This window comes from Pelobates fuscus, chromosome 4 (genome assembly GCF_036172605.1).
Source record: "Pelobates fuscus isolate aPelFus1 chromosome 4, aPelFus1.pri, whole genome shotgun sequence".
Lineage (NCBI taxonomy): Eukaryota > Metazoa > Chordata > Amphibia > Anura > Pelobatidae > Pelobates > Pelobates fuscus.
This window is the reverse complement of record NC_086320.1, coordinates 112,133,899-112,150,944: the sequence shown is the minus strand read 5'-3', so window position 1 is coordinate 112,150,944 and position 17,046 is coordinate 112,133,899. Positions and strand designations below refer to the sequence as shown.

Here is a 17,046-nt window from a genome sequence, read left to right as displayed (position 1 = left end):
TTCTTGATTAATTTCTTAACAACTCGGGCTTAGGTTGATGACTGGCATGTCACATTTACCAGGTTATATGGCGGATGCCATGACTGCAATTATTTCAGGAGCATGCAAATCTTTAAGTTAATAAAAAAAATAAAATGGGCTATAAGAGTTGCTGTAATTTTGGAAATGGTTGACTTAAAGGTTAAATGTTGCTGCAAACTGGAAGATCCAGACATGCACACATATAGTCAAGTCCAAAGTGGCAAATTTTGTCTTGGGTGTAAACCATGGAAAAGTCATGCAAACATCACAGCCATAGCCACACTTCCCCTATACCTCCTTAAAAAAAAATCAGGCTACATTTTATAGCTTCCCTTATTGCACAGTGTAATTTTGAATTGCTGATTTCCTGCTCTGTTAATAGCATGCTAGAGCCTGCAACAGCCTCACGTGTATGGTTAAAGTTCAAGTAGCAGGAGACAAAATTCTAAAGTAAATACACTGCGCTGTAATTTCTGAAAATGAAACCATTTTCATAGAGGATGTGTCTGTCACAGCCAGGAGAGGTATGGCTAGTTCTGCACACAAAGTTATTTTACTCCTAAATGTCAGAGAATTGAGCAGGGGCATGATCTATACACCAAATTTGCTTTATTAAGCTATGGTTGTTTTGGTGTTTAGAGACCTTTAAAGCTAGTGCATTTTATTTTAGGATACTCTTCATTAAGTATTCGATTTAGCAAATGTATTTTTTCTCCAACAGAAGAAAGCAAAGAGAATGACAGTTTTGGGGAAATGTTTGAGAAGACCGAGCACGGGGAGTATATTTCCTATGTTCAAGAGAAAAGCCCTTCCCAGAGACTTGACAGTGAGGAAGAAGATGGTGGTGGAGATGTATCAAAGGAAAGAGGTGGGTATCCTGTATTACAAGATTTAATAGGAACTACACTGTTTATTATATAAATTGTTATGGAACAAGTTATTGTGTAGGCATCAGTATAGTTGCAAATTAAATAATCTAATTTATAACCATACATAAGGCTCATAAGCAGAACATAAAGCAATATACACTTATGAACTGATTTTGTTGATGCTTTGAAGAATATTTAAAATTCCACCATACTGCACAAATGGAGAAAGACACACATAGTTTATTCACTAAAGTGAGAATTTCTTGGAATTCAAAATTAGTTTTAAGGCCAACATAGTCAAACTTAAAACAGAATTAAATATATCAACAATTCTCACTTTAGTAAATAATTTGGTGAGTGAGTCCACCTCTCAGCAACTCTCTCATGCATAGAGTGATGCTCTTCATATGCCCTTAGTCTGCAATATCTTGGGTAGAACATCCAACATGTCTAGTTTTTTTAAGGAAATATATTGCAAGAAAGTATTACTCTGCATCAAAGCAATTAAAACTCATTGTACCGATTATGGTGCTGTGAGTCATTGGGTGCCATCCTCTGGTTTTATGTCAATCATTTTCTAACGAAATAAAGGTCTCTTTCCAGAACCCAAAGCCCAGCTCCTCGGATAATGATTTAGATATGGAGGTGGCATGTCTCCCAATATACATTCAATATGTACAAAGAAACCGGGGGACAGAGTTATTAACTAAATTGAGATTTCAAATGTAATATATAATTAAATCTGTAATCCTAACATTTTATGCCCCTGCCCTACCGTAGCTGTGACTAAAAACATAAAGGAGAGAAAAAAGGTTTTACTGACCTTTTTCCAGTGCCTAGGCCCCTTGGCGTTGCTTACCTCTATGCCTCCCAAGACATAGCTTCCTCTGACATGGTCCAATCCAAAGCTTTCTAGGGAGGTTTCCGTGTCATGTGTCTGAGTATTACTCGGTCAGTGCAGCGGAAGCGTCTCCACTGGCTCTCGATGTAACAGCCACTGGAGGTGTTTTAACCCTTCCAGGTAAACATTGCTGTTTCTGCAAAATGACAATGTTTCACCTTGAAGGGTAAATTGACCGAACCACTGCACCCAGTCAATGAAATACACATGGTTACCCTTAGTGGTCCTTTACGATGATGCTGTTTAATATATTGAAAAATGTTTTGTTCCCACTCCCCCCCCCCCCCCCCCCCCCCTCAAAATAATGTAGAATTAAGTTACTCAAAGGGGTTTATCGGTTAAACAGGGTTGTAGACACAATCTCTAATTTAACAATTTTGGACTCAAATTTGCAGTGTAGTGCTCCTCAATTCAATTTAGTGAATAATCCCCAAATGTTTGTTAAAGTGTACTGTTTAATATACGGTTTTGAGTCTTTTATTGTTTTACATGATTGTATGCTGTGTTAATCTTCATTCTTGGGATCACTGTATTTGCAGAGAATGATGTTAAAGGGGAGGTCTACCAGAAGCAGAAGGCATTTGTTGAGCCTTATATGCAAAATGCTGACAGGTAAGAAGATCCCAGCAGGTAACACCCTATCACACATCGTTACATAGCTGAAAAGAGATTTGTGTCCATCAAGTTCAGACTTCCTCACATATTTTTTTGCTGTTATGTTTTGCTGTTTTTTTGCTGTTATGATCCAAAAGAAGGCAAAAGACCCAGTCTGAAGCGCTTTCAATTTTACAACAAACTAGGAAAAAAATCTTCTTGACCCCAAAATGGCAGTCTGATATCTCCTTGGATCAAGCAGCTATTACCCCACTAATTAGAAATTATATTGCTGTATGCTATGCTTTTGGAAGTATTTATCCAATTGCTGTTTAACCCCTTCCCACATACGTCTGACAAAAAAGTCCGTTAACGACCTCGGACGTACCTGGTAATCGTAAACCCCCACTTACCTGATCGCTGGCAATCGCGATCTTGGGGTCTTCCTGGGAGCGCAGGCAGACCCCCGCTGCCCAATCTGGCTCTCCAGGGCCAAGTGATCGCTGGGTCCTCGCAATCACATGGCCGGTATAGCCGGCTTGTGCAGTGCCTGCACAAGTTAGTAAAACTTGTTAATAAGTTAAAGTAAATAAATGTACTTGGAATATATATATATATATATATATATATATATATATATATATATATATATATATATATATATATATATATATATATATATATATATACCAAAAAGCCTTGCACTCCTACCAAAACAGGATTATAACCCGGTGCTTGATTGCACAATAAACATAAAGCCAAAAAATAATCAGCACTCCCAGGATTTACAAATAAGCAAAAAAATACTTTACTCCATAGTCAACGTTTCAGCACCTCTTGTGTGCTTTCATCAGGACAGCATACAAAATACAAATGAACATTACATTGCTTAAATAAGAACATCAATCAAATTAAAACTTACATTTCAGGTGTGTTGCTAGCTAATTTTTTCCAGCCTCTGATCAGAAAACGCCGGGGAAGATCTCCTTCCGGCTTGCGCTCGCGCTATCACGTGATTTGAATGTCATCATCACGTTTTTCGTCCCTATGGAGATCGAGACGCCGTTCGCGTCTAACGATCTGCTCTTCAGTTACTTCCTGATTGACCGCGTTTCCCGTCACTATGGGAACGCTCAGCGCGTGCGCACTTAGCTCACTGTCCTGATCTCTGAGTACACACTCGTAACAATAGTACGAGCAGACTTTTGCTGATAAAAAAATGGAAAAAAAATAGAAAGAAAAATGGAAAAAAATACCTATACTTGGGTCAACTTCCTCTACTTTACCAAGTGATATATATATTAATAAAGAATAATAAAGAGGGATATAATCAATCTGAAGGTTGCTATTACTAAGCAAACCAAAGAAAATTGCTTAGTGCAATTCCTGTATAATGAGACATCCCAATGTGAAGATCCATAATCTCCTATTAAATTCAATCTATAAAGTGGCTCACTACTAAAGTGCTAAAAAGTGCCTTGCAAATAATCATCACTGAAGTGAAGTGACCAGCAGGGAAAAAGGCAAACCTGCTCTACATATGACTATAATAATGTGCATACTAGGCATCCTTACGGATGTCTCCTAAATATTGTCAAATTCAAAATATTAATGATCTGCCCATACCTCTATCTGTGTACGTGCCTACATTGGTCATAAAGTGCAAAGTGCGAATAAGTGAGAAAATAATATCAATACATTTAAAGTGGTAAGTGCCCAAAATCCAAAAACCAACTAGCAGCACAACAGCCAGAGTAAGGTAAAATCCAACCTACCCTATAGTGCTCAATAAGGGAAGTCCCAGTCTGAGAGGCAAGAGAACTAAACATCCCAAAAGTGTATCTATTATAAGACCCACAATGGATAGGATCGCTGTATAGTATAGTAACTAAGCACCTGAATAGAAAGTCCTAATCGGAAAGACATAAAGTGTAAGTGATTGCCTGAAAGATACGGCACAGCTAATAGAGGAGCTTAAGAAATTGGAACATATTGAAGAATCGATTATCTTCATCACTTTGGATGTTTCAAGCTTGTACACGGTAATTCCACATGAAGGGGGAATAGAAGCGATGCGAGAATTGCTCTCAGAAACGGAACACTACCAAGGACCCCCCATTGAGTATACGCTCGAATTGCTGTCTTTAGCCCTTAAGAATAATTACTTCAGGTTTGAAACCAAGTGGTACCTACAGAAAGCAGGAACATCCATGGGGGCGGCAATGGCCCCCATGTATGCTAATTCATATATGTATCAGTTTGAGAAAGAACATATCTTTAAAAGACACTCAATGCTCATACTGAAATACTTTCGGTATATAGATGATATACTGATATTATGGAGGGGCACCACAGAGGAAGCACAAGAGTTAGTGAAAGAGATAAATGAGTCAGATACTCCCATCCAAGTAACATCACATATTCATGACCAAAAGATACAATTTTTGGATTTAGAGATATCATTGGAACAAGGGAAAATAGAATTTCAATTGTATACCAAACCAACTGACCGCAACACCTTGCTTCACTATGAAAGTGCCCACCCCAAACATGTTAAGGATTCATTGCCATTCTCCCAGTTCCTAAGGGTCATAAGAAACAATTCGGACATTATCCGATGTGAGGAACAAATACAGCAAATGCATAATAAATTCGCACAGAGAGGCTACACACGAGCCATACTTGACAAAGCACTCAGGAAAGCCAGGGATCATATGGCTGAGGGTGTGACAAGGACTCGGGACAAGAAAGCTCGAATTCCTTTTCCAATGACGTACAATGCATCTACTACCAACATCTGTCGAGAGATTAATAAGAATTGGCATGTTATGGAGAATGACAAGTCTCCCTGAGAGCTTCCGAAGCAAACCACTATTTTCATATAAAAATAATAAAAGCCTGAGGGATCTTCTAGTTCGGACCGATCCAATCCAGAATTATCTGCCAGCGAATAAAAACATGAGCAACAACGGATGCATAAGATGTTTAGGATGCGTAACTTGTGGCCATCTGATTCCCTGTAAAACTTTCAACCATCCACATACGGGACAGACTTTTAAAATCCAACATAGAATCACCTGTCGGACTGACTTTGTGATTTACAAACTTTCCTGTCCCTGCGGACTCAACTATGTTGGGAAGACCGAGACTGCCCTCTGCGAGAGGATTAGGGGACATAGGTCCAGCATTAGATTGGCCTATAGGGACAACAAGACTGACAAACCAGTCGCACGCCATTTTTTGGAAAAAGGGCACCCCCTCACAACATTGAAATGTGTGGCCATAGACCACGTTCCTGTTTCAAGAAGAGGTGGTAATAGACAGGAACGTTTATTACAAAGAGAAACGTGGTGGATCAAAAAATTGGGAACTTTAGCCCCACATGGACTAAATGAAAAATTGTCGTTTATTGCTTTCTTATGATAGATCTAAAAGAGAAGGGGTGAAATAAGTTGTATTAGGATGAAATATGGAACTGGTTATGGTACCTTTTGTGTAAGAGTGCCAGCCCCTCTTTATAATTTCATTTCATCTCTATTTTTAACTCACGTTAGTTGTTATTTAGTGTTTAAAATCACTTACACTTTATGTCTTTCCGATTAGGACTTTCTATTCAGGTGCTTAGTTACTATACTATACAGTGATCCTTTCCATTGTGGGTCTTATAATAAATACACTTTTGGGATGTTTAGTTCTCTTGCCTCTCAGACTGGGACTTCCCTTATTGAGCACTATAGGGTAGGTTGGATTTTACCTTACTCTGGCTGTTGTGCTGCTAGTTGGTTTTTGGATTTTGGGCACTTACCACTTTAAATGTATTGATATTATTTTCTCACTTATTCGCACTTTGCACTTTATGACCAATGTAGGCACGTACACAGATAGAGGTATGGGCAGATCATTAATATTTTGAATTTGACAATATTTAGGAGACATCCGTAAGGATGCCTAGTATGCACATTATTATAGTCATATGTAGAGCAGGTTTGCCTTTTTCCCTGCTGGTCACTTCACTTCAGTGATGATTATTTGCAAGGCACTTTTTAGCACTTTAGTAGTGAGCCACTTTATAGATTGAATTTAATAGGAGATTATGGATCTTCACATTGGGATGTCTCATTATACAGGAATTGCACTAAGCAATTTTCTTTGGTTTGCTTAGTAATAGCAACCTTCAGATTGATTATATCCCTCTTTATTATTCTTTATTAATATATATATCACTTGGTAAAGTAGAGGAAGTTGACCCATGTATAGGTATTTTTTTCCATTTTTCTTTCTATTTTTTTTCCATTTTTTTATCAGCAAAAGTCTGCTCGTACTATTGTTACGAGTGTGTACTCTGAGATCAGGACAGTGAGCTAAGTGCGCACGCGCTGAGCGTTCCCATAGTGACGGGAAACGCGGTCAATCAGGAAGTAACTGAAGAGCAGATCGTTAGACGTGAACGGCGTCTCGATCTCCATAGTGACGAAAAACGTGATGATGACATTCAAATCATGTGATAGCGCGAGCCGGAAGGAGATGTTCCCCGGCGTTTTCTGATCAGAGGCTGGAAATTGAAAATTAGCTAGCAACACACCTGAAATGTAAGTTTTAATTTGATTTGATGTTCTTATTTAAGCAATGTAATGTTCATTTGTATTTTGTATGCTGTCCTGATGAAAGCACACAAGAGGTGCTGAAACGTTGACTATGGAGTAAAGTATTTTTTTGCTTATTTGTAAATCCTGGGAGTGCTGATTATTTTTTGGCTATATATATATATATATATAATTTTTTTGTTTGTTTTTTTTACGCCGGGTCCCGCACTCCTGCTCCCAGTCTTGTTTATTGCCTAGGTGCCACTCCGACCTCAAAATATAAAATACCTTGTTGGAAGTGCACTCACAGGACTCAATACTGTTGCAAAAAATGTGCCATTTATTCAAGCTTCAAAAGTTGATTGCATAGTGTCAACGTTTCAGTCCACTAGGGACTTTTTTCAATACTTGAAAAAATATACACTGCACCCCTCAATGCAGTCTGTGTGTACTCAGCATTCTGTGTGTGTTTTCAGCGGACTGTGTCTATGTTGGTGTGTGAATGTGTTCAGCAGTCTGTGACTGTATTCAGCGGAGTGTGTGTGTGTGTATGTACTGCATTTGTTGGAGATGCTAATAAATATAAGCTTAATTTGATCTATTTATATCATTATTTAAAATTTGTATCATTGAATTATCTGTTGTTGTGTTCTTCTTTTAAAACAAAAGATGTTAATAAGTTCGGACAACTGTACGAGTTGTTTTTTCTAAACTTAACCTCAGTATTAAGGTTTAATTGCTGTGTTGGCACTTTGAGGGAAAAAAAGTTAGCATTTATTGAGATTTGGGCACTCTGGCTCAAAAAAGTTCGCCATCACTGCCGTAGGGTGTCTTTTCAAAAATATATTGTGTGATCGGGTAAATTACGTTGGCCGGCTTCAAAAATGTCCCAAATAGGACATGGGTGCATTATGACCAGCTGTGAAAATTCCATGTTGGAAAACTGGACGCACACCCTCAAAATAAGGTCTCCTAGCCCCCAGAGAACTCGACACACCTATACATGGATGGTATCACTGTACTCGGGAGATGTTGCTGAACACATATTGGGGTCTTCTTTGGCAGTAACCCTTAAAGTTCTCAGTACATATATTCTTAAATTGCTATGTGTGTCAAAAAAAATCACCAATTATTAATTTTTTTTTAATTTTGGCATAGATTGGTGGTAAAATGGTTGCATGAAAAGAGTCAAAATACCCCAAGTTTAATACCAAAGGTTCTTTTTTAAAAAATATATAAATGTGAAGGGATATTCAGGGATTTCTGACAGATATCAGTGTTACAATGTAACTTGCGTTAATTTAAATAAAAAAAAATTGGTTTGGAAATAGCAAAGTGCTACTTGTACTTATTGCCCTATAACTTGCAAAAAAAAGCTAAGATCATGTTAAAATTGGGTATTTCTAAACTTAGGCCAAAATTTAGAAACTATTTAGCGCAAGTGTTTTTTGGCGGTTGTAGATGCAGAACTGATTTTGGGGGTCAAAGATTCGAAAAAGTGTGTTTGTTTTTTTGGGTTTTTTTTATACATATTTTCATCATATCATTTTTTTTATAGTAAATTATATGATGAAAATAATGGTATTTGGTTTGGACCTGTGCTCTAGAATCAAGAGTGATGCCTGGTGCTTATCTGGCAAATTATAAAATCAATAAGATAGCATTCTATGACTTAAAAAAAACAAACAAAACAACTCTACTTTAAATACAAGTTCTCTCAAAATGTCAGTGTTTAATCAGGACCTGAAAACTGAAATAGTTGCTTGCCACTGCAAGCCATAGTACAATCTCCTGGGGTGAATTTCTGCTAGTCATTGGCAAGTGGAAAGTTTGAACCATGCATATGTGTATTTAATATTTTTTATTGTATGGTTACATTTTAAAGCCTGGTTTGACGCACACAGAGTCTTTTGTAAAAAAATAAATAAATAAAAATAGTGAAGCCAGGTTTTAGTATAATGGAGTAATGTATTACACAAATCTAAGCAACAATTGTAAACATAGATTAAAATAATGGCCTTTAATTTTCATAAAAGGTTATATAAGTTAATCTTTTTTTTTTTTTTTTTTGCAAAGGTACTTAGTGTAAAATTTTACAGTGAAGTATGATGGTATAAAGCAGTAAAAATAAAATACTATTTTGAAGAAAATGATGCAGATCAAAGGCACTAAACAGTGTACTAATGGTAGCTATAATAACAGATGAGAAAAAAATAATTGGACGGCTTTGATCCAACATGAATTAAAACTGTCATTGCTCCACCTTGTGGTATTTTGTGGTATGCACCATCTTCCTAGCCACTCATTCACTGCATGCATAATTTCAGAAAGAGGCCTGCTTTGGATTATCCTCACATTGAGGTTGTACGTAACAAGGAAGAACGACGAAAAATGCTTGGACATACATGCAAGGAGTGTGAAATAGTAAGTACATATGCCATTATTAAAGAATTGCTATGGTTTATAAAGCATTCCTATGTCTTGTGTGCTTGTCATATTGGTCGACATCTTTGTTTTAAAAATAAAATAAAATGACACTTTACTAATGGAATTCTGCTTTCACTGATGTATGGATAAGAACATAAATATCCAAGAGGACACAGAAGGATCTCTTAGTGAATAAAATGATCATAAACAATGTATACCTTCATTGGAAGCAAAGAACTAGTAGGTACCTACTCTCCCCTCATCCAACTGCCAAGCCACTGAGTTGGCATTTTATGTTTGTTTATTTATTTTTGGTGATTTTTTTTTAGTTCTTTGTTTCCAATAAAGATATACATTGTTTATGATAATGTTATTCATTAAGGGATCCTTTTATTATTTTATGTTTATTATTCATTAAGGGATCCTTCTGTGTCCTCTTGACTTTAGGACATTTTTGTACTTATCCATTGTAATTAAAGGGTTAACCCCTAATTTCGGATCCCTATACACACCATATAAGTCTCTATTAGGGATTTTTTTCGTCTGTCTAGTTTCACTGATGTAGTATGATTTAAAATACACATCTACAAAACTTAGATACACAAAAGGATAACTGTCATCACTTTTTTTTTTTTTCCAATTTGAATTTTATTGAAATTTATTTGCATTAAACATCTGTTTTCCAACATGTGTAGAATATGTAAAATAGGTGAAAAATATGTCAAACATTAATACAGTTGGCACAATTAACCTAAATGTACGGTAGTATAATAGACATTGTATGATTCATTATATGGTAGGTATACCGAATAGACAAGATACGGTGCTTGTGGGGTATAGGGTCTTGGAACGCACGGGTGGGGTATGTATAGGTTCTCTGGTGGCAAGACTATAAGGGTTGCAGTCTCTAGTATATTTATGGTCTGTCAGATAACCTGCGGATCTGTTTTACATACATTCCCCTGCTGGGTTGTGTGTGCTCCCCTGTGATCTGGTGCGCTGTTTTCGGTGGCACTGTGGTGTTTATGTGATCCTGTTGATCCTCTGGCAACTTCAGGGCTCTTAACAGTTTCTGCGGGTCATCTGTGGAGGATAGGGTTAGAATGTCTCTCCCACAAGGTACCACCAATGAGCCTCCCATGTCCCAGCGGTACTTAATGGTGTTGTCTCGCAGCCGTTTGGCCACTGGGCCTAGTTTCCTCTTTTCCGCGAGGACTTGAAATGGGAGGTCGCTGTAGATTGAGACTGGGTGTCCCTCCAGCTTTACCGTGCCCAATTCCCTGGAGCGCTTCATTATTGCACTGCGTGCGGTTATGTCTCTGGTTAAGGCAATGACATCCCCAGGTGCCGTTTCTGGGGCCGTCGCTGCCTTCTGGACTCTGAAGGTTGCTGATATGGATGGGGTATCTGGGCTATCCGTAATGCCCATAGAGGCTATCATTTTCCTCACAGTTGGGAGCAGGGCTCCATCGCTTACCCCTTCTGGCACTCCTCTTAGGCGGACATTTCGCCGGCGGTGTCTGGAGTCTAGGCTGATCACTGTTTTCTGCAGTGCTTGTACCTGCTTGGTGAGTTCCACCATTTGTTCTTTAGTCTGGCTGTGTTGCAGGTCTCGCAAGGCCTCTCTCTCCTCCACCTCTTGTATTCTCTTGCAGATGCTGCAGACCTCGATCTGAGTCTGCTGTATGTCAGCCTTCCAGATTTTCCTCATGGCCGTGAGTAGCCGTTTGATATCTCCCTTTGTGGAGGGAGAGGAGTCCTCTTCCGACTCTGTGGCTGATGATGTGCCGCCCGGGTCCAGTGAGGCAGGGGATTCCCTCTCTGCTTCGGAGTCGTCTGAGATCTCCGGGCTGAAATGAGGTTCAGGCGCCATTTTAGGTTGGGACGTTGGCGCGGGTCTCTGGAATGATTGCCTGATATCTGGCTGACCTGCCGCCTCCGGCTTCTGGTGTTTTCTATTTTTTCGCCCCATATTTGTCTCTTGTGGGGGGTTGTTAGTGGGTTCTCGTCCGGTAGCTTTTTTTGGCACAATTTGGACTGTTTTGGTGGGGCCTTTACGGAGCTCCACCGATATGCGTCTTGTTAGCTGCTTGGTCGGCCACGCCCCCCCAACTGTCATCACTTTTTATTATTTAAAATGAACGAGCACATGTATTAAAAGTCCTGTGTCTATATTATATAATGAATACATACAAGTAAACTCCTTGTCTCGTGGGGCAGTCACGTGTAAAGGACAACGCCCAATGGCTACAGAAAACTTGAGATTTATTTATAGACAGGAGGCTCATATCATGCCGTTAACTTTCTTTACTACTCACAGCAGCAAAAGTGCTAATAACAAGATCGGTACAAGCAAAGAAATAAAATACCACAACCAAACATGTACAAGCTCCTTGACCAGTCTGCATAGATCATAGTCTATATAACAGGTAGCCTGCAACAGTCCCTCCTCTGTTGTGCTGCGACGATAATGGACGTAATAGTGAAGGATATATTGATGCCAATCCAATTCTGGAAAAAAAAAACTGATTGATGAAACTTTGAATCCAACTTATAAATCAAAAATAGATAAGGGTGTTCTTTTAAACTGTGAAGAGAGAATCAATAGGGTGACTTAATACCTGCCTCCTGTCTTTAAACACTATAGTCACCTGAACAACTTCAGCTTAATGAAGCAGTTTTGGTGTATAGAACATGCCCCTGCAGCCTCACTGCTCAATCCTCTGCCATTTAGGAGTTAAATCCCTTTGTTTATGAACCCTAGTCACACCTCCCTGCATGTGACTTGCACAGCCTTCCATAAACACTTCCTGTATAGAGAGCCCTATTTAGGCTTTCTTTATTGCAAGTTCTGTTTAATTAAGATTTTCTTATCCCCTGCTATGTTAATAGCTTGCTAGACCCTGCAAGAGCCTCCTGTATGTGATTAAAGTTCAATTTAGAGCTTGAGATACAATTATTTAAGGTAAATTACATCTGTTTGAAAGTGAAACCAGTTGGTTTTTTTTCATGCAGGCTCTGTCAATCATAGCCAGGGGAGGTGTGGCTAGGGCTGCATAAACAGAAACAAAGTGATTTAACTCCTAAATGACAGTGAATTGAGCAGTGAAATTGCAGGGGAATGAGCTATACACTAAAACTGCTTTATTTAGCTAAAGTAATTTAGGTGACTATAGTGTTCCTTTAATAAAACTCATATTTTCTGTCGCCTATAGCACTACCTTAGATTAGTGGTTGAGCTGCAAAGGGTGCCATCTTTGTTTCTTATTTGTTTTTTGGCAAACAATTTGGATATTGGTTATGCTTAGACTGCACCTTTTAATGAAATGAATGAGAGACAACAAATATTAATGACTGCTTTATTTTCTGTAATTCCAGTATTATGCTGATCTACCAGAAGAAGAGAGAGCAAAGAAGCTGGCTTCCTGCTCCAGACACCGCTTCCGCTACATCCCACCCAGCACCCCAGAGAATTTTTGGGAAGTGGGTTTTCCACCCACTCAAATATGCAAAGATAGAGGTAAGTAACAATACATAATGCACCAATTCCTTCATAGCAATCAACTATTTAAAGAAACGTTCCATTAAAATTTGTTGTGGGTTTTTAAACAATTCAGTAAATATAGTCCAGGACAGATTACTAATCCTCTCTGACAGGGTTAATTTATTACTATCTACACCTGAGTGTTTGTACTATCCTGGGCTACTATATATTTCATTTATTGAATTTTTTCCAGGTCATTAGTCTAGGTCTGTGTAACCAATTTTGCTGCAACCCCAAGTCACTGTTTAGACATTCGGGGCCACCTTTGCATAGGTTACAGTCAGACTTAGCTTCTACTTGGACATTTTTTATTGTCTCAGTCTGACACTAAGATATTGGGAATTTAGAACTGTCAATCTCTTTTTTTCCTCTGGCTAATCAGACACTCTGTTTAGATGATTAATGTCTCTAAAAACAGAGACTTTGTTTCATCTTCTATTTAACAGCATATAACATTGTAGCACATAGGGAATTAGACATTACCTTTTCTGTTTCTATTTATTAATACATTAGAGACAATAATACAAGATTTTTGTTTTACTTTAAATTCATTTCTCCCTTTCTATACCCTCTCTGTTTTCCCTTCTTTCTCTGATTGGGTCTATGCAGTACCTAATATACGTATTTGTCCTGTGCTAGGTATTTTTCCAGCTTTTTTAAATTTTGAATCTTATAAAAGTTAATTTTTAAGCACAATTTTGGTCACTGGACAGCTTAGTTTCCTTCTGTTTGTTATTCAGTAAATATACCCCAAAGAAAACATTCATGTTTTATTCCAAGGCACATTAAAAAAAACAGCTCACAAAATTTGCAGGCTTGCCGTCTGCAGCCTTTGGAAGCCGTCCACTCCTTTCCGGGCACAGACTGTGCCAGGAAATACACCAATCTAATCTCAATGAGAAGTCTTTGTACTGGAGCCGCAAGCACATGCCATCAGGCTAGCCCAGCATCTACCGCTTCTGTTAGCTCTTTGGTGCTAACAGAACAAAAATTTCCAAAAATCTGATTGACCGCTAGGAAAGTGCTACTGCCCTAATTATAAAAGTTTTATAAAGTCTTACAAATATGACAGACTCCAGACTTATAAAGCACTTCAACAAGCTGTTCCTTTAATGATCCAATTTTAAAAAGTAACTACCCACACAAGTAGTCACAGCATGGCTGGTTAGAGTTGTCATTGCTAAGTACAGTGGAACCTCGGTTTACGTATTTAATGCGTTCTCCGGGACGTTTCTTATTGTGAAAAATTTGGAAACGGAAACACGGTTTCCCATAGGAATGCATTGAAAACCAATTCATCCGTTCTGGAGGTCAGAAAAAAAGTCAAAATGAGCTGGCATGGAAACCAACCCACAATGCAGGACACACAATAAAAGGCATGCAAACGACTAAGCTCAGCTCCCTACCTTTCCACAGCTAGAGTAATGCACCAAAAAGTCCCAAAACAACTGCAAACAATTTCCAGAATGGCTCCAAAACTCGATGCAAAAGCCGCTCCAACACCTCCACACTCTACGCCACGTGCTACCCACAGGCTCCAGCATGCAGGGGGCGGTGCTATAAACCTCCCAGGTGCAATGCATCCTGGAGAAATTTGCTTTGTATTGCGAAAAAAGTTTGTAAACCGAGGCATTATTTTCAATGGATTTTCATTTGTAAACCGAAAATTATGTTAACCGAGGCGTTTGTAAACCGAGGTCTCAATGTATTATAGTCCATGTTGGAATAGTGTCTGCACAGATGAGATTGTGATGATGCCATAAAATATCATTTGTCTTGCTATTCTTGGTCACGTGGCAAATGGATGTTCTAAAGCAATGATACTATTTTGTTATAAAGACGTGGCAATTTTTTTGTAAACTCACTGGAACACTACTAAAGGATGCCTACTAAAACTAGTTTTTTAACCACTGTAGAATACTTTCCAGAATGTGAATATATATGTTGTGTTTGTATGTGGATACTGTTTATAAATCCTGTGGGTTATTTTTTTTTTTTGTCTTTGTTTTATCATTTGTTATTTTTATTCTACAGGTTACATCAAGGAAGAACTTTCTCCCTGCCAGCGTCCACGCAGAAGACAACCTTACAATGCACTATTTGCTACCAAAGGGAAGGAACAGAAGATATAAACGTTTCATAGCTTTTAGCATCTTTTTATTTTTTTTATTTTTTTTTTTTAATATATATATTTTTTTATGAGAACTAGTTTGCACCCAAAATGCAGTGAAATGTCTTTGTGCAATCAGGCTGGTCTGTATTTAAACTTGCAGTAAGCTTCTGCAGGCATAGTGCTGCAGTAGACGCAGTGCATAGTTTATGATTTTACGAGTGTTTCTCTGGCTTTGGGTGCAACTTTTAAACATTTAACAATCAAAACCACAGTATACTTTTAGCTGTACAACGGGATAATAAGTAAATATATGTGTGATTGTTGTCAGCCTCCCTAAATATAACATTAAAACATTAGTTGAAATGCTCTGGAGGGTATAATGTCATCCTCTAACTGTGCTCATTAAATCTGCTAGCAAATGTATTGATAAGGGTGTATTAAATGCTGAGCCCTGCACTTTATATAACATGTATTGGTGTGTAGGCTCCCACTGCTGTATGCACTCTTATTAATGACAGGGCACAGAGGCTTGACTACCACAATGTATAGACCAGAAAGCAAACTCAATAATTATATCATCATAATTTATGCATTTGCCTACACTAAATATACATTAAATTTTTTTACTTGCATGAAAGGCGCCTTGTCACCAACAGATTTTGTGGATCCCCAAACAGCTTTTGCGGTCTTGCTGTGACACACGGTTCTCTTTGTGGTGTTAAGCAGGAATGCTGGTCATCCTCAAGCAACTAAGACTTTCTGAGGATAATCTTAATTGTATAACAAGTAGAGGGTTTCGGTAGAGAGTAGTGGTAAAACAATTATTCAGATACCTGATTCAAAAAAACTGTAGCAATAATAGTATAAAATAGGTTGAACATTAATACCCCATCTCATGTACTGTATGCTCAGTCTCCTCAATAAATATTTAATGCCACATAATCAGTGCTACAACCAGTAGAAAATCCCAGTTTAAAGTATTGTAAAGCTGTGTATATGGTTCGTATAGATTATACAGTACTTGGTAAAAGCTAGCTTTGTCACTGTGCTACTGCACATACCACTGTGCTCCTGTAGAACGGAGAAATAGTTGTATATTTTTCCTATCTCTGCGTGGAAAGAAGATTATTGTAAGATTTTTAATATTTGTCTTGTGTCACTGCACCCAAAGCATATCTCTGGCCTTTGTATCATGGGAGTCATCCAGCATTTAACTGGGAATGGACTATCTGAGTATGGTGGGAGTTGTAGCAGCAGGTTGAGGTATGTGAAACTGCCTTTGGTATATGCAAATGTTTACCACATGGTCATAAAGTGGCCAGACATATGATATAAACCCAGTTTTAATATGCATGTCTTCGTCCATACCTCGCCTGTATTCCATCTGGTTACAAGGTGGAGGTTTTTAAGAAATCTGTTTGCCTTTGTCCATTTAAAATATTATTTCACAAATGTTCATCTCTATATGTAAAATCTTATTGTTTTGTATTAGCACCTTGTTGTTAATGTGCTGGGTGCTTTGTTTTGCACTGAATAACTTTAAAATATAAAATTGTGTTTCAGTTTATAGTTGTAATACCTAGAATTGTTATAATAAAAATGGAGAATTCAAAGGTGTTATTTTATTTTTAATTTAACATTGACACAAGGAAAAACTGACCGATACTCCTTGGTTAAAATGCTCTATTCTTTGTAAAATGTGGCTATCCTAAAAGTCCACCATGGTAATGTAGGTTAAAAAAAAAAAAAAAAAATCTGTCCACCATTTTTACTATTTCACACATCTGAGCCAAAATAGGATATCCTATGCCAGGGTTGAAAATGTCCATTCGTCCTCTCACAATTTTTTTTTGATTATTTTTTTTAAATTATACTTTAATCAATACATTATTGACCTTTGCAACTGCGGACTCGTATATCATATTGCTGTCTAGTCTGTTGTCTATAGTTATTCCCAAGTCCTACTTTACAGTTATCCGAAATTCAGCCACGTT

At 37.9% G+C, this 17,046-nt stretch overlaps 1 protein-coding gene across 1 annotated transcript in view; it reads left to right on the top strand.

Moving 5' to 3' along the window:
- Window positions 1–16,619, top strand: part of RBBP8 (RB binding protein 8, endonuclease) — a 90,216-nt gene extending 73,597 nt beyond the window's left edge. Inside the window, exons 15-19 of the mRNA XM_063451476.1 lie at window positions 743–889; window positions 2,331–2,403; window positions 9,296–9,392; window positions 12,774–12,915; window positions 14,974–16,619. Coding sequence (XP_063307546.1) covers window positions 743–889; window positions 2,331–2,403; window positions 9,296–9,392; window positions 12,774–12,915; window positions 14,974–15,071 — 557 coding nt within the window. The 3' untranslated portion in view covers window positions 15,072–16,619. The remainder of the gene's footprint in view (window positions 1–742; window positions 890–2,330; window positions 2,404–9,295; window positions 9,393–12,773; window positions 12,916–14,973) is intronic.
- The last annotated feature ends 427 nt before the right edge of the window (window positions 16,620–17,046 follow it).